At 42.0% G+C, this 22,400-nt stretch overlaps 1 protein-coding gene across 1 annotated transcript; it reads left to right on the top strand.

The window, feature by feature from the left end:
* Positions 1–14,957: 14,957 nt before the first annotated feature.
* Positions 14,958–17,785, top strand: LOC147605801 (putative TPR repeat-containing protein At1g05150). The gene has a single exon (XM_086792865.1). It carries the CDS (start codon positions 15,145–15,147, stop codon positions 17,635–17,637), a length of 2,493 nt encoding a protein of 830 aa, XP_086648991.1. The 5' UTR covers positions 14,958–15,144; the 3' UTR covers positions 17,638–17,785.
* The last annotated feature ends 4,615 nt before the right edge of the window (positions 17,786–22,400 follow it).

The following is a 22,400-nucleotide window of genomic DNA, read 5'->3' as shown; positions in this document are numbered from 1 at the left end:
ACTAGAACTGAGCACTGATCAATGTAACCAGTCAAAAAGAAAGCTCTAATCCAAGGGAAAACTCACTACCCCAGCCTTGTGATCATGGACTCCTAAAGCCAATGTAACCAGTCAAAAAGAAAGCTCTAATCCAAGGGAAAACTCACTACCCCATCCTTGTGATCATAGCACTTGTAAATCAAAAACCCAAAGTATCCACCGAGAAAGTTCAAAACCCCTATAGCCAGAATATCAAGAGATCCTAACTCAAAAGAATCACAGTGTATAGGCCAAGACCAGGTGTATTGCAAGTGCATCTGAATATGATGTGCCACATAATCATCTACCATACATATCAAATGGCATATGATGTACCCAAAAATGAATGTCTCAACTCCAAAGAAAATAGGATCGTGTTAATAATCATAGAAGCCAAAGGAACACATCTCATGGTTAGCATTGTACAAAAACAAATGTGAACCAATGTTACCATCCAATGTATCAATGTGTGTATGGTCACGATCCATAACATGCACCAAATCCTCATGTATAAATCCCTTTATATGTTTATGATCCTCCAAGGCAAACACATAATCAATAAGATCACCATATATGTCATCATCATCCAATGTTACCATCCAATGTATCAATGTGTGTATGGTCACGATCCATAACATGCACCAAATCCTCATGTAAAAATCCCTTTATATGTTTATGATCCTCCAAGGCAAACACATAATCAACAAGATCACCATAAATGTCATCATCATCATCATTGAAGACTAACAATGTATCCACACAAAGATTTTGCCTCCCAAGAGGGAAATTGGTCATGCCATTGTACTTAAACCAAATACAAAGGTTGCCAACAACAAGCCTCCCTATTGATTGTACAAGGTAGAAAGAGAGGAAGTGGCAAAGCAAGTGTAAGACTTACTCTCCACCATGGGTCTTATTCAACCCTCACAATCTCCATTTGCTTCTCCCATTCTATTTGGTGAAGAAGAAGGATGGGTCCTTTTGCATACGCATTGTTTATCATGACTTGAATAAGGTCACCCACATCAAGAATGGGTACCCTATTCCATGTATAGATTATCTTTTATATGAGCTCAAGTGAACAAAATTCTTCACTAAGATTGATTTGAGATTGGGATATCATCAAATAAGGATGAAGGAGGGCGATGAAGAGTAGACCACATTTAAGACTAAAAGGGAATTGTTTCACTTTATGGTCATGCCCTTTGGTCTTAAAAATGCATTGGCCACTTTCCAACCATTGATAAATAGGGTATCGGCACCTTTTCTTTTCAGTTTGTGCTAGTGTTCTTTGATGATATATTGATATATAGCAAGAGTAAGGAGGATCATATGAAGCAAGTGTTTGAAGTGATGAGAAAGCATAAGCTTTTTGCATAAGAAAGAAAATGCACATTCATGGTCAATGAAGTGGAGTATCTTGGGCATTTGGTGGGAGACAATGGAATAAGAGTAGATCCAAAGAAAGTGGCATGTGTCAAAGGTCAGGCCAACACCAAGAAACTCTACTTAACTACTAAGAGGTTTTTTGGAATTATCTTCTTTTTGTAAAAGATTCATGGAGAACTATACCTTAATAGCAGCACCTCTTATCGATCTTCTCAAAAGGGGAGGGTTCTTTTGGGATTCCATTACCAACAAAAGCTTCAATGAGCTCAAATCTTTACTTACATCAACCCCCATTCTTTTTTGCCCCGATTTCTTAAAGACTTTCTATGTGGAAGCAGATATAAGTGGAAGAGTACTTGGGGCTATTTTATATCAAGAGCATGGAGTCATTGCATTTAAGAGTAGGAATCTTACCGACAAGGAGATGGAATTGCATGTTTATGAGTAAAATATGTTTTTTATCCCTCAAGCAATTGGCATTATTACCATATGATGGTGCCCATTTCAAGGTGAGAAGTGACTATAGAGTGCTGAAATTTTTCCTATCCCAACCAAACCTCTCTCCTAATCAAAAGAGGTAGCTGACCACTCTCCAAAGTTATGATTTTGAGATATTATACACATCGAGCAAGGACAATGTGGTAGCAGATGCATTGTCAAGGATGTGGGCTTGGATTATGGCCTCAATCATCATGGAGGTTCATAGTGATTAGATTAAAGAAATTGAAGAGGAATACCTCTTAAATGATGAGGGTTCTGCCCATATTTACAGGAAATTACAAGGTGATCATGAAGATATCCCTAATTACAAGCTTCAGAGTGTATCTTATTTCCACTTCATCTTACATACCTAAGGTGCTTCATAAGATGCATTTTTCTCCACTTACAGGTCATGTTGGTGTGCTAAAGGATAGAGTATCTTGTTTCCACTTCATCCTACATACCTAAAGTGTATCTTGTTTCCACTTCATCCTACATACCTAAAGTTCTTCATGAGATGCATTCTTCTCCACTTGTGGGTCATCTTGGTGTGCTAAGGCTTATGATAAAGTGAGAGATTTTCGTTTGGAAAGGCATGTGGAGAGATGTTAAGAAGTTTGTGATGGAATGTTCTTTATGCCAAAGGAACAAGGATAGTCATCAATTACCTCATGGTCTACTTCATCCTCTACCCATTCCAAATAGGAAGTGGACCCACATCTCTATGGATTTAATTACGGCTCTTCCCTGGACTAAGCATGGATGAGATCAAATATTTGTGCTAGGCTTACCAAATCAACCCACTTCATTACTTCCAAGGTCACATATGGAGCATCTCAAATTGCCAAACAATTCATGGAACACGTATTCAAGATACATGGCTTGCCATTTAACAATATTATGTGATAGAGACACCAAATTTATCAGGATTTTTTGGAGATCTTTCTTTATATGAGAACATGGGCACACAAATCACCCCATCTATATCCTATCATTTTCAAATGGATAGACAAAAGGAGTGGCATTATTGTCATGACATACAAGGATGAATGGCTACATCTTACTAAATTTTATCATAATTCTAGCAAGAATTTAAGCATTGAGATGTCTCCCTTTGAGAGTCTTTATGGGTATCAAGTGCGTGTTCTTTCCATTGCCAATAAGGCAAGGTGGTCAACCCATTGTCTAAAGAAGAGTTGGAAGGAATGGGGCAACTTCTTCAATTGTGTAAGCATAACATGAAGAAAGCCCAAGAGGTTATGAAGGCTAATGCAAATGAGCATAGGCATGATGTGAATTTTCAAGAAGGAGATTATGTAATCTTGAAGCCACCACAACACTATCAAGTGTTCCACTAACCCAAGTTTGTTCATAGGTATTATGGTCTATACCTAGTGGTCAAAAGTGTTGGTGATTTGGCCCACAAGCTTGACCTTCCTCCTTCTACTAGAATCCATAATGTATTTCATACATCCAATCTTAAGAAGTATGTGGGTTCTATACCTTATGAAGCCGAAGATCTTCCACCTATGGATGAAGAGAGAAAAATAATTTATGAGCCCAAGAGAATTGTAGAAGGATAAGAGAATCGAGGAATAGAAGTATAGAGGAGTTCCTTATCAAATGGAAGCATTTACCCTTGGGTGAGGCTATATGGCACAACCACTTTCCTATGTGCAACAACAAGGTCTATCTATAGAGGATGTTTCTTGACCATGTGGCATGATTTCTATGGACTTTTTGACTCTTATATAGGGAGATATACATTCTATAATTTTTTGGAGAGATTTGAGCCGCCTCTCATCATGCCTATTATGTATGTTATGTTTCAAACTAGCAATAACTAGCCCATATAGCAACCTCATCATGGTGGGTTTTTTCCTTGTTAATAGCCCATACAAGTCAATGTTTTTTCATAAAAAATCCCATGTAACTTTTTTGTAATCCACATTTTTCTCTTATGAGATTTTTTTTATATGACCAACATACAGTCAATGTTTTCTTCATCATGAGAACACACTCCTATGCTACACAAGAGATGACATGAATTTGTAACTTTAATAGATAGCTTATGTTTTTTAAAGTCAACAAGGGGATTCTATAAAGATCTGAAGCATGGAGGACCAACATCATCTACAATATATACAATATCTTTCAGATGGTTGTTGGTTTTATAGTTACATTTAGTGTCATTAAGTTGACGGATAGCAAAGGTCACATGGAAGTCCATGTTGTGCTCCCCTAGATGTGTTAATAAACATCAATAGCAAATACTGAAGCATTGACATGTACATGGAAGATAAGATCTAGTCTCAAGATAGGTACACTTGCTAATGCCTTCTTAAATTTTTCATATTCCCATTAGCATTCATTTAACCAATTGAAGACAATCAACAACTTATACAAAGGTTTGGCATATATGGTATATAAGAAGATAAAACTTATGTTATATCCTATGTGCCACATAAATCTCTACACCCCCATGTGGTTGACGTAGTGGAAACTCTAAGATTATGCAGATCTTGTTCTCATCAATGGAGATGCCATTCTTGGAAATGACATGTCCAAGGATGACACCATGTTTAATTGACATTTGATTAGGTTTAATGAGATATAGTAGAGCTTTCTCTCGATCGAAGACTAGCCAAAGATGAGCAAGTTGCTCCATCCACTTGGAGTGCTTGATAGGTCATCAATGAATATCTCTAAGATTTTTTGAAGAAGGATATCCTTATATCAAGCGTTGGAAGGTGGCGAGGGGCATTAGTTAAGCTGAATGGAATGATAGAGTAATGACACAATATCTGTAGGTTCCCATTCCTTAGAAAATGCCATCTTGTATTGGTCAGTTGGGTTTAGTTATAGTAGCTAGAGAAGCCATCCAAGAAACCATAAGCTTCTACTCCAAGGACTCTTTCAATCATGCGATCTATGTAGGGAAAGGGGTAGTGATTATGAACTATTGTGACATCATTAACCTTTTTGAGGTTAATACACATAATTGGCTTTCCATTCACATCGTTAACCTTTTTGAGGTTAGCCCACATAATTGGCTTTCCATTCTTTTTGGAAATGATCATTATCGATAATGTGCTTAATTTTGTACACAAATCCTCTATATATCAATGAGCTTGTCTAGCTCTTATTTGACCATATGTGTAGGTTCCCCACCATTCCTTGGAAAATACCATCTTGTATTCATCAGTTGGGTTGGTCAATGAGCTTGTCTACTCTTATTTGACCATATGTGTAGGTTCCTCGCCATTCCTTAGAAAATGCCATCTTGTATTGATCAGCTGGGTTGGTCAATCACTTGGTTATAGCCAGAGAAGCCATCCAAGAAGTTGTAGGCTTGTGCTCCAAGGACTCTTTCAAGCATGTGATCTGTGTAGGGCAAGGGATAGTGATCGCGAACTATTGAGATAGCATTAACCTTTTTTAGGTTAACATACATTGCCTTTTCATTATTTTTGGGAACGATCATTATCGATGATGTGCTCATTTTTTTGTACACAAATCTTGTATATCTATAAGCTTGTCTAGCTCTTATTTGACCATTTGACCATACTTAGGATTCATGTGATAAGCTCTTTGTTTGGATGCTTTAGCACACTCACTTCTTGGGTTGATCTCAAAGTAGAAATTTATTTTACTAGCCCACTCTTCAAAGTCATCATTGGAAGTTCCTTCTCCCTTGAACTCTATGAAAAACCACCTTGTCCTTGACTCCCCTAAATTCTGCTAGAATGGATCCTTGAACTCCATGAAAAACCACCTTATCCTTGACTCCCTTGAATTTATCTTTATTACACTCGATTCTTAGGTTGATCTCAAAGTAGAAATTTATTTTAGTCGACCACTCTTCAAAGTCATCATTGGAAGTTCCTTCTTCATTGAAATCCATAATAAACCACCTTATCCTTGACTCCCTTGAATTCATCTTTGTCTTCATCTAGAATGGATCCTTGTAAAGGACTCATCTTTATTCCATGTACCATTGTTGTAAGGGAAGTCAAAGGTTACCCATTTGCATTTACCTTCACCTCTTGAAGAAGAAGGATGCCTCATTCTGCATGTGCATAGATTACCATAATCTCAACAGGATTACCGTGAAGTGTAGGTTTGCGGTACCTCAAATAGATGATATCCTAAATGAGCTAAGGCTGCTCACTTCTCCAATATTGATTTGAGGAGCGGGTATCACCAAATGTGAATGAAGGGAGGCGATGCATAGGAAGGCACTTGATTTATTGAGGGCCAACTAACTTTATGCAAATGAGAGCAAGTGTATTATCATAGCTCATGAAGTAGAGTAGCTTGAGCACATTGTGAGTAAAGAGGGCATTAAAGTGGACCCCAAAAAGGTGGAACGTGTGAACAAATGGACTATACCCACCACCACTGTGACACAATTAAGGGGTTTCTTGGGATTATAGGAGGTTTATTGAGAGATGCAAAAATTGTTGCTCCTCTCACCCCGATAAGCTTAAGAAAGGAGTCTTCTTTTGGGATGCTTTAGCAAACAAGAACTTTGAGGAGCTCAAGAGGATGCTCACTTCAACCCCCTATGTTGGTGTGTCCTGATTTCACTAAGCCTTTTAGCATGAGGGCTGATGCTTATGGGCCAATGCTTGTGGAAGATGAATTTGTGCAATTTTGTATTGAGACCATGGGGTTATTTCCTATGAGATCCACAAATAGGGTGAAAAGGAGATGTGCATCTATGTGTATGATCAAGATATGATCGCTATTTTTCATAACCTTAAGCACTGGCATCATTACCTTTCTAGTAGTCATTTTTATGTGAGAAGAAATCATGATGTGTGGAAGTATTTCCTCTCCTATTTGAATCTATCTCCTAAGCAAAGAAGGTGGCTGGAAACCTTGTAAAATTATGATTTTGAGATTACCTACGAAGGGCAAGGATCATGTGGTGGTGGATGATGCTCTATCACAAGAATGTGGGCAAGTTCTGTATTGGCTATTTTTGAAGCACACAAATATTGGTTCAAGGACATTCTCTCTTGGATGAGGAGGTGTCACAAACGGTGCAAAAATTACAACATGGTTCTCATGAAGATTTACCTCATTTCAGGCCACAAAAAGTGGTTTCAAAGATAGATTCTACCTTGTGCTTACATTGAACTACAAGCAAAGGAGCGTGATGAAGAAATGCATTCTTTCACCATTGATAGGAAACTTGGGAATATTCAAGACCTTTGATAAAATAAGGAAAAGCTTATATTAGAAAGGTATGTGGAAGTACAAACATGTTTTTTGTTACAAGATGTATCTTGTTAACTTAATAAGGATCTAACACATAAGCCCGGTGGGTTACTTCAACCTTTGGACATAGGGCTAAGGCCAACGCCACCACAAGGGTGGACATTAATGATGAAATGTGAAATGGAGTTCTAGTATATAAGACTATTAGGACCTTTATCACAAAACTAATCACTTTTACTAATCAAACATTAATTATCTTCTTGCTTCAAGCAAGCTTTCATGGTGGTACTTCCTCAACAATGCAAGCATGTGGTACACTCCGTGTAATGATTTCATTCCTCTTTTCTTTTAATATGGGAGATCTGAATTAAAAAAATCAATTAACCGCATATGCTAGGCAAGGGACCATCCAAGGTGTCCCATCATGGGTGATACAAGAAGGCTGGAGATGTTGGTAGTAAGTGAGGATGAGGTCGCTCAATGGCGGGCCAATATCTCCTGAATCTAGGGATGATGAGACGGTGGTGGTCGGGGTGCGAGGGGACACGAGAGAGAGAGAGAGAGAGAGAGAGAGAGAGAGAGAGAGAGAGAGAGAGAGAGAGAGAGAGAGAGAGAGAGAGAGAGAGAGAGAGAACTCTAATTTTTGGATTCGTGGGCTACTTTAACCCAAAGTTTCTTTTTCACATACATGAAATGATGATAGCTCATGGCATGAAATGAGATAAATCATGCATGTAAATTAAGTTAGCTTACATTGTAAAATGACATAATTTTAAAAAAACACATATCAAGCACATATTTATCAAATTTTGAAGATGATTTACTCCCAACATTCATCTGTCATTGATCAAAAGGACTACAAGGTCTTAAAAGTTTGGGAAGTTTTCCCAAGTTTGGATAGATGTCAAAACTGATCACAATCTTTTCTATTAAGATACCAAGCTCAACATGATATGACACTTATGATATGCCTGGATGACCATTTCCACCACTTACATCACTGGCTCTAAATATCCCCCCCACACCTCCTTTAGATCCTCAATGGCCTTCCCTTCCCACTGCTCCATCTTTTTAGCTTCAAGCTCATACACCTCTAGAAATTCATCAGCATATTGAATAGCCAACCTTGCTTCTGCCTTGACTAGATCAAATCTATCTCTATTAGCCCTAGTCTACACCTCCTTGATGATCTTGATGTGTATAAGAATATGGCACAGCACAAAGAGATAGCAAGTCAAAGCACAATAGACAATGCAATAGATACACAATGGAGAGAATTTAAAATTTTTGATTATACCAAAGAGGTACAAGTGATGGTGTTGTCCATCCATGTGCTCTCAAGTAGAGCTTAGATGGCAATCTAGACAGACTCTAGATGGAGGATGTATGAATTGTAGAAGGGTACTCACATGAACATTGGATACCTTAGCTCATGGCAACTATGTCCATATATAGTATTGCAGGCGGTGTGGTAGACGCGTATACAACGAGGGTGGTTACACTACATAGCCACGATCACTGCCCGCATATCAAGAATGCGGCCCACTGACCACCGTCCACTAAGGATGGATCAGGTATCTGAGGGAATATTCTACGAAATATTCCTCATACCATCGCCTCGCACCCCCAAACCCCCACCAGGGGGGCTACTATCCCCCCTGGGACCTCTGCTAACACTCGTATCACTGACCATCTCCCAACCATCATCAATGTTCATAATAATGCTCCCATCGATGTCTAAGGTGGGGTTCCCACTAAAGACATAAGCACCATGGCTACTCCACATAATGGGGGCCTAACAAATGTGCATTATACATCAAAGTGGGATACATGGTGAAAGGCGGGCATTGAGTGTATGTTAACAATGTGCTCCTCTCTAATTAAGGCGACTTGGCTTTCTATTGTGGCCTAGCTCTCCTTCGCCCTATCCAGATCCTCTTGCAATTGCATGAAACCGTGATCCTTTCATGCCATGGCCTCCTTCATCTTTTCCATTTCTTCCTTGAACTCCTTGTTGGCCTTTTGGAGCTCTCTGATTTGGCTTTGCACCTCTCTTAGGTGGTCTGCCTCCATTCTCCTCCTGCGCAACTCTTCCTAGCAAGGATTTTGGCTGGCTTTCACCATCTATATGATTGCATCCTTTTATTTTGTTTCATCCTGAAGTTTTGTCATCTTTTTTAATCCATCAGTCATGCATCTTTGCAAATAGTTGAGAGCTCCTTGCACCCAATCTATGTCTATGGTATCCAGAAAGTTCACAACACTGGTACTAGGGAAGTCAGACTGCACTTGTTCCAGCTGTAGCCTTGTGCTTGTTTTTTTGCTTCTTGTTGCTATTGCTCCAACTAGTGTGATAGGATGGACTTGCCAATATTGGCTAAGTCCTCCTTGAGCTGTTTGGTGCTTTTTGTCTCAACCGCTCCGCTGCTCCCATCCTTGGCAGTTATCCCCTTTTTGTTGATTTTCTTTTCGCCAAATTTTGAGATTCTTTTCTTCCCCGAGCTGCTTGCTCCTTTCCCTATTCAAAAGCTTGTTCTTGGGGCTTCTTTGCTCCTTCCTCTTTGGGCCCTATGTCTTCTTTATGTTCTGCCACTTCCTTTTGGCCCTCCTCCTTCCAACTCCTGATTGTGCATTGAATAGAGCTGTCAAGTACGGACCAATCTCTGTTCTGGTGTTTGTGCAGTTGATCCTATCGATCTGATCCTTTAGATCATTATATAGCACCTCGGTGCATGCCACTTTAGTTTTTGCCTCCGTCGCGCTTTCACCATCCCGTAAGCTTTTCTCAACATAAAGTATGGCTTGTGGGTGAGATTTATCATCTCCACCACAAAGCGCATTTGCTTCTGTCGATCTATGTCCGTTGTGCCCGTTATTTTGAATTCTTTGGCCTTGCCCTTCAGTGGGCTAAACTCCTTGATGAAGTCCTTCTCATCGGGGCTGACTTGACCTCAACCTCCCCTTCAGTAGTAATTTGAACTTTTCCTACCCCATGGTCCACTTTTACCATGTTCACAGCGCTGCATCAGCTCCTATCGGGCTCTCCTCCCTTTGCAGCCTTGCCTCTTGTAGTTCATGCTGATGGCGCTAAAATATGGGGCAATCATTTTGTCTCTGTCCTAGACCATTGCAGTAGAAACACGCTCCCCTTGGTCCAAATCTACCACCTCCTCTTTGGTAAGGTCTATTGACTTGACGTTCTGTGTGGCGGCCAACCTAGTTAATGGCTGGAGCTTGCTGTTTTGTTGCTGCCTTTCCCATCACCCTCGGATTCCTATTCCGAGTATTATAGTAACATGTTTCTGTAGTGTGATTGTTCCTCCCGTAGTGCATATCTTCTGAGTGTTCCTTAGCTGGCACTCCTTCTTCATGTGCCCTTAATTGTTACACTTTGTAGTTTGAGTCTAGATCATGTGTGTCCTTCGACAATCTTGGCTAGGGCAGCCTTTAATTATTCTTGAACATTTACTTTCTGCTTCTTGCCTTTCTTTTTCTAGGCTTCCACTCTTCGGCATCTAACTCCTGACTGGACTCTGATTCTGAGGTGTCTTCTCTAGAATCTGATTTTGAAGTTTCTTCCTCTTTCTTATTCCTTTTCTTCTTCTTCTTCTTCTTCTTCTTCTTCTTCTTCTTCTTCTTCTTGGGGTCTTTGGTTGTTTGCTTCCCTTCAACTCTGGTAGCTTCTACCACACCACTTGTTCAAAGGTAAGGGCATCCCAGTCATATGAGGCTACTGCTGTCTGGAGCTTCCTCAGTCCTCTCATGAACCACTAGCATGGCTGGAGCAGGTTCATTGGGCTAATCTAAGTGCATTAACATTGCTTGGAATTCAGCTACATAGTCTTCTGTTGGCCTCTTTTTCTATGTTAGCCTTTGCCAACACCTCTATTATGGTCTTGTCTTTCTTGAATCTTTTCAGGAAAGCCTTCTTTGGTTCTTCAAATTTCTGGAAGTGCTCCAGACCATTTTATGCATACTAGCTAGCTTTGCCACCAACTTTATTGGTTGCCAAATACTTTGACTTGCGGCAACAAAGCTTTGGTGGCCAAGAATGCGGTTTTGAAGGCGAAGATGTGGGTGTCTGGATCCTCCTCACTCTTGCCCTTGTTAATTCTCCATGCATGCTCCATTGTGATCTTATGACTCTCTTTTGAACATACCTAACCCCAGTGTGTGCGCACTCCCTTTCCTGGTTTATTTCAACTAGCTTCACTCTCTGACTAACTGTGTAGGACTAACCTCTATTTTCTCACTCCCCTACCTGGCGTACCAATTCCCCAGCATGGTCACCAAAAGTGGCAGAGTCTGGTCAGGACCTGGCACGTACATGGTTTCAGACCACCTAGTAGGCTCTGGAGGAGTCGTGACTAATGCAGCTGTGCCCAATGCAATAAGCCAACGTGAGAACGTTGAGCTATCGTCTGCTTGAGTGCGGGGAGATTCGGCATGAACGGAAGCATGTTAGTTCCTATGGCTATCCAAAGTCTAGATAGACTACCACATCCATACAGGAATGACTTAGCATAAGATTAAACACTACATAGATAGAGATGAATAGATAGAAAGTAATACTAAGACAAGGTCCAATCCATTCTTGAGTATCTTCATACAATGCCTTAGAAGAATGAATAGATAGAGATGAATATCCATTCTTGAGTATCATAGTACAATGCCTTAGAAGAACTCTGCCAATGAATTGCTCTCTCAACTCTCCTGAGACCCTATTCGGTATTGTTCCTCTCCTCAGAGCCTAAGTAGACTCAACATGTATATCTCTATCTAAATAGTGATGCACCCTCTTCTACAGTCTTAGCCGGGTAGGCTAGATCCACTCTCACTCATCCGTGCCCTTATCCAACTAATCCCCCTTTTTTCCATTACAACCACGGGTACTACCCGTTCATCAAGAAGTTGTTACAAGTTTGTTACAAAACAAGAAGGCCTGGTTTGTTGCACAATGGTCTATCTAGCAGCAATCTGAGTGGCAGCCAAACGGGACCAGTGGATGAAGAGACATGTCTACAGGCCGTGGAGGTGAAAATGCTCCTAGCAAATGGATTTATGCTCAAAGTGAAGGACCACCTCTGCAACTAGCTCATGCCAACACAAATGGATTTATGCTCAAAGTGAAGGACCACCTCTGCAACTAGCTCAAGCCAACACAAATGCAATAAACATTGCAAGTGCTTTTTGTCCAAAATACAGGGATGGCAAGCACATAATATAAAGAAAAGTATGTAACATTGTTGATAACTCTTTTTCTTTGTTACATTTGAGCTTATCTTAAGGTTCCTAAAAAGTATTGTTGTGTGAAGTTACCTATCCGTCAAGCTCGAGCATGGATCAAGAGCTCCACCGTAGTAGCCGCTTGTGACTGCCATCCTCCCGCACTCATTGTCACCCCAAGGCAGTCGCTCTAATCCAATGGGTGATGCAACCTCTCTCGTGAAGATCGTGTGGGATCTTCGCAGAAGACACTCGCTTTGGTAGCCCTAATCACTCAAGCAAGAGGGAGAGAGATGAAGCAAGAGGAAATAAGTGATTAGCACTAATCACTCCCTCTAAACCCGAACCCTAAGCACACCACACATGCTAGATTAGAATTGCAAGAGAGAGGGAACAAGTGATTAGCACTAATCACTCCCAAACCCTAACCCTAAGCACATCACACATGCTAGATTAGAGTTGCAAGAGAGAGGGAGAGAGAGAGAACACTCCACTTCTATTGCACAAATGGGAGAATGAGTTACAAACAAGAGAAATGGGCTTTTATAGTTCCAAGCCTTTTCCCACTAGGCCGCCCGAGAGTAAGTGACCCGGGCTGCCCAAAACATAGTTACAAGAGGCTTTTCTCTATGGATTGGCCAACTGAACAAGATCCTCTTGTCTATCCTTCGAAGCTCAATACTTGGGAGCATCTTAGGGCGTTTTCCTCATCAAATTATGGGATTTATAATATATAGTGCCGGCCCCCATTACATAAGTGTGCAAACATAATTGTTGTAAGAATATGTTAACCAACATATGGTTAACATACTGCCCTTCCTAAAATTGATCACGTCCTCGTGATCGGTGAGGGGTTGTTGAGGCACACGGGGAAGTGTGGCACGTGGTTGGTTCTCTTGTCTCTCCAGAAATGAGAGGGGGTGGGGGAGTTAGTAAGATGGAAAGAAGTTAGTGGAGTACTGGCAATTAAGTATCCATCTAATTGTATGGGCTCTTATGAGTGTACTTTTTTGGATATGCCAGTAGTACTCTTTATTGTGTTTTTGGTGCTTTTTTTAATTGCCTTTGTGGTGGGACATCCTCATTAGAGGAGTCAGAGTACTTGAATGAGTAGACTAGTATGTAATACTTAATGACCACCGTAGCCGCTTGTCACCGCCATCCTCCTACACTCGTCACCCTGAGGCAGTTGCTCTAATCCAACGGGTGATGCAACCTCCCTCGCGAAGATCATGTGAGATCTCTGTGAAAGACGATCGCGTTGGTAGCCCTGATCACTCAAGCAAGAGGGAGAGAGAGGAAGCAAGAGGGAAACAAGAGGGAACAAGTGATTAGCACTAATCACTCCCACCAAACCCTAACCCTAAGTACACCACACATGCTAGATTAGAGTTGTAAGAGGGAGAGGGAGAGAGAGAGAGAACACTCCACTTCTATTGCACAAATGGGAGAATGAGTTACAAACAAGAGAAATTGGCTTTTATAGTTCCAAGCCTTTTCCCACTAGGCCTCTTGACCCAGGGCGCCCAAAACATAGGTACAAGGCTTTTCTCTATGGATTGGCCAACTAACCAAGATCCTCTTGTTTGTCCCTTGAAGCTCAATACTTGGGGTCGTCTTTAGGACGTTTCCCTCATCAAATGACGAGATTTACAATATATAGTGCCAGCACCCATTACATAAGTGTGTGGACATAGTTGTCGTAGGGATGTGTTAACCAACATGTGGTTAACACATGCAAACCATATGACGACCTAACTAAAGTGTGTGCATTCAGGAAGTCACACATCCAATGCCTCTTCTCTTCCGTATCATTTCTTGCGTGAAAATTACATTTAACTTCAATAATTTCTTTGTGATTCTTAGGTTTTGTAAGGCTGGTGATCAAAGAAAAATGGTGACCATCCACTTCACAGCTGAGCATCAAAATTTACTCCATGAGGTTTGTTTCTAGAAGGTTATCCTATTATGCATATCTTCAATGAACAAGCTACTTTAAAGTCATGAAATGTTTAGTAGTTTTATGTAGCTTAATACCTTGTTCACTATGGGTGTGGCGGGTTCTTATAAAAAGTATACATTCTTGGATGAAGGAATAAATGGTTGCAAAGCAAGAGTTTAAGTGTGATGACTTTTTATGAGTATAGATGTTTCTAGAGTTGCAATTTCAAGGTCACAATATAACTTTTTGAAGTTTAAGTTTATGGAGGAAAGAAATGAATTACACTTTAGAAAATAGACTCAAACCATAAACAATTTCTTCACTAGAACAAAGGCATCATTTTGACAGGTGAATGGTAGTAGGTCTTGGTTTCAATGGAATTTCTTGTAGACACACCACACCTCCAATGTGATCAAGTCACATAAAAACCGAAATTTTTTGTACCTTTGCCCATGAAGATGATCCCTTGGAGACTTGTTGTAAGAATGGTGGTTGTAAAATGGGTTATGTTGGTGTAGTTCATCCATATCTTTCACTACATTCATGGCAACTTATCTATGATAGCTCATAGAAGGACCACGTTCTCATGAATTAAGAATTGAGGTCTCTCTTTTCCAAAGTCTCTTCGAAGTGGCAAACATGCATTGGGGACATTGGTTGCAAAATGGATGGTGGACCCTAGCCTTGCCTACTTGGCAAACAACCTTATTGTTTAGTAAAGAGTGTGAAGCCCACCTTTCTTGGGCGGCCCCATTCTCTTTAGCACTGCAACGGCCAAGTTTACTGTGTCGTGTGTGTATTGAATATGGTCTGCTTCTTTTCTTCTTTCCTCTTCTCCGTCCTGTGTGCTGCTGCCTCAGCCAATGTTGGACGCGCAGAGCACCCGGGTGCTGAAGGTGCGCAAGATCTTCAGGCAGTTCGATGGGAACCTGGACGGGAGGCTGAACAGGGAGGAGATGGCGGCGCTGGTGATCGCCGTGAACCCGAGGGTCAAGTTCAGCGAGGAGCAGATCGGGGCCATTCTGGACGAAGTCTTTCGCACCTACAGCGACTTCATCGAAGGGGAGGGGGGCCTCAGCTTCGAGGGTCTCCTTCGCACCTACGACGACGGGGCGGGCGACGTGGACCGAGACTTTGACGCCCTGCGTCTAGAGCTCGACGCCAGCGACGCCAGCGACGCTGGCCTTCCCCTCTCCTCTAAGGCTACCGCCCCGTCGTCTATCGCTGACGAGAGAGCTGACCCCACGCCCCTCTCCCGACGCAAGCAGAATGTGGCCCCGTGGGCCGCCTCCCCCAACAATGGCATTGTCTACGATAACACCTGGCGCCTCATCGAAGATCTCCAAATCATCATCAGGCGACTCGAGGCTAAACTCGCCTCCAAGATCAAAGAGAGCAAGAAGGATGGTAACGGCGGTGCCACGGATGTTTCGTCAGAAGGTGCCTGGTCCAGAGACTTAGGGTTTGGTGGTGGCTCCATCAGTGGTGATGGCGATGGAACCAGAAGAAACTGGGAAGAACTGGGCCAGGACTATGTCAGTTTTCAAAGAGAGCTCGCAGAAATTCAGGCCAAGGCAGACAGATCCAAGACCCCGGATGAGGTTTTTGATGCTTACATGGGGATTGGAAGGACCCTTTTTGATCATGCATTGTATGCTGAAGCTCTTACCAGCTTCAAGAAAGCCAGTGAGGTCAAGCCCACAGATGCCCGGCCACACTTCCGCCTCGGCAACACTTTGTATTCCCTTGGCAGACATGCTGAGGCAAGAGACTGCTACACGTCAGCTTTGGATGCTGCAGAGATTTCGAGGAACCAGTGGAACTACCTTCTTCCCCACATTCATGTCAATCTTGGTGTTGCTCTTGAGGCAGAAGGCATGCTTCTTGGCGCAAGTGAGCACTATAAGGAAGCAGCCATTAGGGAACCAAAACATCACAGGGCCCTCAAGCTTCTGGGGAGTGCCCTTTATGGCGTAGGGGAGTATAGGGCTGCTGAGAAGGCGCTCATGGAGGCCATCTTCTTGAAAAGTGACTACGCGGATGCACATTGTGACCTTGGATCCACCTTGCATTCCATGGGGGATGATGAGCGTGCCATCCATGAGTTTCAAAAGGCAATAGACTTGAAGCCCGATCATATGGATGCCTTGTACAATCTGGGTGGTCTGTTCAGGGACATAGGCAGGTTTCAGAGGGCAGCAGAGATGTATTCAAAGGTTTTGGCACTGCAGCCTGGCCATTGGAGAGCTCAGCTTAACAAGGCGGTGGCCCTGTTGGGTGCTGAGGAAACTGAGGAGGCTAGAAAGGCCTTCAAAGAGGCTTTTAAGCTGACCAATAGGGTCGAGTTGTACGATGCCATTGTGCATCTGAAGCACATTGAGAAAAGGCCAAGAGGACTCAGCTCTGTGATTAAGAAAGTGGAGGACAATTCTCGATCTGTGGGCAGCAACTCAGCTGGAGCTGCAGAAGAGGGTGTTGTTGTGGTAGAGGCTTCACATTTCAGGCAGGCGAATGCAAGGACAACACCGCGCCAATGGCTTACTTGTGCGCTGGACATCAGGCGTTTTCAGCGGCACACAAGGCTGAGTCGATGTGACGTAGGCAATGTGAAGAGGGAGTTTGCAGAAAGGCAATTGCCGGTCTCGTCATCTGGTGGCAGTGCAGCAGAGAAATCTATTCGCAAGGAAGAGCTGGAAAAAATCCTGAGGAGATTACTGCATTTTTTGAAGCCGGACACATTCCAGGGTGCAGTCAAAGCAATAAATGGGAAGATACTGAGTGTTTTAGATGGGACCGTATCAGGACGGGTTGACATTGGTATGTTCTTTGCCCTAATTGCACCAATTTGTGCAGGCCCTCAGGATAAAAGGAAGCGAACTGCCTTTGATGCTCTTGTTTGGCGCTCTTCTAAAGAAGTTGGGGCTATCTCCAAAGCAGATGCTTCTCTCTATTTGAGGTGGTTGCGTGCCATCTATCTTCCAGTACAAGGGGCCAGTGCTATCTTGGAAGTTCATGGGACAGATGATCAAGCTAGTGTCTCTTTTCCAGAGTTCCTGGAGATGTTTGATGACCCTGACTGGGGCTTTGGGATTCTAAATGTGCTGGTGAAACTCGAGGCTAGTGATCGTGTACGGCATGGTGGTCAGACTTGTGTTATATGCTCCTACCCCATCACTGGGCCCTGGTTCAAAGAGGTGACATTAAATTTCAACCTCTGTTCTTTGTGCTACAGCGAGGGCAAGGTACCTGTTGCAACAAAAAGGGCAGAATATTGCTTTAAGGAATACAACAGTGATGCAGAAGCCATGAAAGACAAACTACGCCTTTTTAGTTCTAGATCCTCTCAAGATGTGTAGCAGAAGCCATGGAATACAAAGTACAGTTTCTCATCTTCAGGATTGTAGGTCAATTGCTCGCTGTATAATACTGTTGAAAGAGTTTTTGTTGCACCATGTGCTGATTTCATTCTAGAATTCAAGGCAGCAAAATGACTCGCTTGGCACTGGTTGGTGTTGGCATGCGTTCTTGAAGCTAGCTAGTGTCAGTATTCTATTATTTGTAGTTTGTACCTTGATGAAGCAATAAGGGTAACACTAGGGTTTCTGCCAAACTGAACTGCCTGGTGGGGTCTTTTAGCTGCTTTATCTCACTTTTTGTGCGTTTGATTACTAGGAGCAGGCATTCCATTTTTGCAGCTTAGCAAAATTTGTCTAGCCCCAATGGAGTTCACCACTGAAAAGTTATAGAAAGCGCAAGTACTATCCTGCACGTTCGCTACATACGTATTATGGTGCGCACTATCCTGCCGTTTCTGATCTACTACTGCCATTTCAACTACACAAGGGGGGAGGGAGAGAGAGTATCGATAGCACTAGCACTAGCACTCGCACTCGCACTCGCACTAGCGCTGAGGCTGTTGGCACCAATTATAGTCCCCGCATGCTTTCGTAACACACGAGGAAAAGTGCCAGTTTTCACCTCTGGGATAAGAATAGAATAAAGAGATGCCCCTAAAGCCCAAAATCATTTAGCACCAACATTTATCTTAGACCACCGACCGACCATTTAGATAATGTTATGCCTTCCTTTCTCTTTTCTGTGCTTCTCATCTCGCGTGTGTGTTTTTTTATTTTAAAAATTAAATTAAAAATTTAGAAATAATAATAATAAATAATGTAGCATTAATGAGCACACCTGCCAGCCAGCCACCGTCTTGCCCGCTTACTTGGTTCAGTAATACGATGGTCACAATTATGCAGCTAGCTAGCTAGCTTTTAGCTTGTGTTCCCCCATGGATAGTTGTTGGCTTTACAAAATTTATTCCCCACTTTTTAAATAATGGGCTATTTTGCAATCAATGATAACTTTTTTTTTTTTTTCAAAAAACTGGTTGTTTATATTAAGAAGTTAGAAAGAGACAGGTTACAACATGTTGAGAACTGTAATAAGATCCGTGACTATGCACATGACATACAGTTCCGCAAGCCTTGAGCTTGCCTTTGACTTAATTGAGAAGTTTCTCTAGCTGTGAAACCAGTTTTTCCCTCTTTTCGTGAGTGTGACTTTCAAAAGGCATAGAGTGCTTTGATGAGCAACACATCCTTTTAGATGACAGCCTCTCTCATCTTCCACAATTCCTGAATTTGCTGTGTTATCTGATCCACTTGCTTTCCTTTAGCTTTTTCCTGCAGCCGATGAAGCTTGGAGTCCATGTCTTTCAACCTTCTTTGTATGCATCTTTCACCTACATGAATCAAGTTCTCTTTCCGCTTGAAATTGTTAGTATGCATACCATTAAAAATGGAATCAAGTCTATTTAACCATAAGCACCATAACATTTCGGGTCTCAGGACAGCCCATAGTTCCAAGGTGCACCCGATGCCTTCTCTAAGTAACAAGTTTTTCCAGTCAAGGGTGTAGCCATTCCATAGCTGAATGCATTTGGCCAATGACTCGAAACATTTCTTTGCAATAGAGCAATGCATGAAAATGTGCAGGTCATCCTTCACCTCCTTGCACTTCCCATCCTCTATGTTAAGTCTAAAGGCTTTAAGCTGGGTCCAAATAGCTTTGCACATGACCAACCAAGCTAGGCATGCTTTTTTTGGTTTCACATACTTATTCCATAGCTTGTCAAACAGAAAATACCATTGCACTCTGTCCAGAAGGATTCCCCATCTCTTGTTTAGTGTGCAATGGATAGGATCTTTCCTCTATTTGGGGGAAATAGGGAGAAGTCCTTTTTGATTCTTCCATTGGAAAGCTTTGTGCGCTGGCATATCTTTAATCGAAAGCAGCCAAGTGTCTGATTGGTACCATAATCTGATTCTTATCCCAATAAGGTCTAATTCTGCATATGAGACATTATAATTCTGATCAGATTAGCTCTAGACATCCAAGCATTGATGTCTCTGTCCCAAATATCCCACCAACAACATATTCCTTTCCTGTGCATTCTCAAAGCCGCTTCAGCTTGGGCATTATCAATTGGGGGGAGGGGAATGCTTGGCCCACCAGATAGAGTCTCTCCCGTGTACCCCCCATGTGTAGCTAGGCTTCTCAGTCAGGATAAGGTCAGTCTTGATAGCATTCCAGGCGGACCAAAGCAAATGGACCAATTGGCTGCCAACCGGTTTCACCAAGTATTTGCTCGCCATAATTGTGAGCGGGGGGAGCTTCTTCCACTTGGGGAATTGTTTAAGCTGGAATTGTTCCAGCTTCCTAGTGATCAACCAGGCCCAGTCTTCAGAGGGGTAGAGAAAGCTTCTCAGCACCCACTTGGCAGCCATTCTATTAGCCAGATTGGACACGTCTTTGATTCTAAGGCCCCCTTTACCTGTATCCAAACAGCAACATTCCCACCTGACTTTAGGGATTTTCCTAATCCAGGGGTCCCCTCCCCATAGATAGTTCCTACAAAGCCTTATGAACTGCAGTAGATCAGAGTCTGGCGGTCTCTAGCAGCTCAGAAAGTAGATGATAGAAGGGATAATGAAGTGGTTAATTACCATCTTTATACCCCCCAAGTTTAGATGCATTTTCTGCCATCTGGTAAGTTTCTCTTCCACCTTGTTTAGCACCCACATCCATCTTTGCTTCAGGGTGACCTTGAATCCCATGGGAATGCCAAATAATCTGAAAATTACTCCCTCTTCCAGGACTTTGCAGCCACCTTGAATTAGCCAATCAGGAGGCTTGTCAATAAGGGACCTGATACCTGTTTTTTTATGGTTAATGACTGAGCCAGAAGCCCCACAGTAAATGTCCAAGCACTCCCAAAAGCACTTTATGCTTATCTCAGTATTGGCACAACCATGGCATTAGTATCATCATCAAACATTTGGGTGCATAGCTGTTTATTGTTGGACAGAGAGATACCATTCATTTTCCCTTTGTCCATCCTATCTTTAATCAGCCAGTTCAGAGGGGTGCTAGAGGGCACCTTGTCTGATAGATTTGGTCAGGGAGAACGCATCAGAGAGCACACCATTGACGTTCACCCTAGCCGTGGCACTTCATCGCCGAGGTAATGCCACAGCTGAAGAATTCAGTCCAGATTCTTTTGACTTCCTCCTGAATAATAGGCATTTTGAACAAGGCAGGATCCGTGTGGAACCATTGATTAGAGACCTTTTTGTCATGGTTGTCCAACACTAATATCACGGGGTAATGTGATCAGAGAGGCAAGTAGAGATGTCAGTTCTACATTCACATCTGATGTAGGAGTTACCGAGGGTTTTGCTAATGTATCCTCTATCCAATCTTGCTTTCCTGGTCAATTCCCCATGGGCATAGTTCTGCCACGTGAAGTCTCCCCTATTCCCCACGTCACATAGCTCAAAGTGATCCGCAGTGCGCTACCAAGCTAGGAGCTCTGCCCCTTTAATGACTTGTCCCAGCCCTCTTAATCTGTCATTTCTGGATTCTACCATATTGAAGTCTCCCATTAGAATGATAGGATCCGAGATGCTTCTCAGTGTACCCCAAGTTCTGATTCTACTCGCCTGAGGACCTCCAACATAAATCCCAATAAAGGAGAAGGTTGATTGGAGCTAGAAACCAACGGTGGAGCTTGGAGGTTATGAATCCCAAGCCGGAAGCAAGATGTGTCCCCCACAATTGTTTGTTCCACTTCTGTTAGAATGGCAGAGTTTTGGAGAGGCTATGAAAGAGCCATAATGTTTTTGGCACTATTGTCAGGGAGAGCTATCTTGCTTCTTCCAAATTTTGTGTTCAATGCTCCTTCTTTGCATGCTTAACAACCATTATTTTTAGTTATGTTGAAGTTTTGTTGTGAGACGTGTGTGGATAAGGTTCCAATAATAGAGTGATAGATTGTGTAGTGAAGTGATGGTTTTTTGTTGTTTTGGTAAAGGAAGTGTGGTATGAGTACTTGGTAAACCTGGAGGAAGATATATCCATGATCTTGATTGTAATTTTTTAATTTTTTTACACTTCTTCACGTAAAACACTAAGGTGTGGACTTTTATTTTGTTAAAAATCCCAAAAACAAAAAAGAGCATCGTTGTTTGAGTTATTCCGAGAGCATTAATGTCTTAGCCATATTCAGAATGCCAAAACTGCACCTTCTGAGCAAGGAAAATTGATATTTAGACTAGAAAAATCAGACCTTAGTAAACTCCTAGTTTTTCATGCTAGCAAGTATGGCCGTGAAAAACTTGAGATTTTCATGTTGACAAAAATTCTCCAAAATCATGCCGTAAATCACGGATTATTTGTCTAAAAATAGAAAAACCTTGTCCTAAAAATCTTATCTTCTTATCCTAAATAGATCCTGACATGAAAAACCCAGTTTTTCACGATCGTGAAAATTTGAGTTTCTCACTCGTGAAAAATAACTAAAATATCATGCCGCAAATTTCTTGAGAAATTCATGCCAACACATTTTCATAAGTTGAGGATATTAACTTATCCATAAGAACTGAATTGACCATTCAAACTCACTTCAAGTGATTTATGAAAATGTGTTGGCATGAATTTACGAAAACCTGGGGTTTTTCATGGCCGTGAATTTCTTGAGAAATTTGTGCCAAAAATATTTCATGTTTTTGGACTTTTGAGGTAACCAACCACTGTAAATAGGTTGTGGAACTCTATT

The sequence above is a fragment of the Cibotium barometz genome, chromosome 58 (assembly GCF_041138505.1).
Source record: "Cibotium barometz isolate CiBa-2024 chromosome 58, ASM4113850v1, whole genome shotgun sequence".
NCBI lineage: Eukaryota > Viridiplantae > Streptophyta > Polypodiopsida > Cyatheales > Cibotiaceae > Cibotium > Cibotium barometz.
This window is presented reverse-complemented; position numbering and strand designations above follow the sequence as displayed.

What these genes read in the sequence shown, in the direction of transcription:
- LOC147605801 (XM_086792865.1), top strand. Translation starts at nt 15,145, where the DNA reads ATGTTGGACGCGCAGAGCACCCGGGTGCTGAAGGTGCGCAAGATCTTC.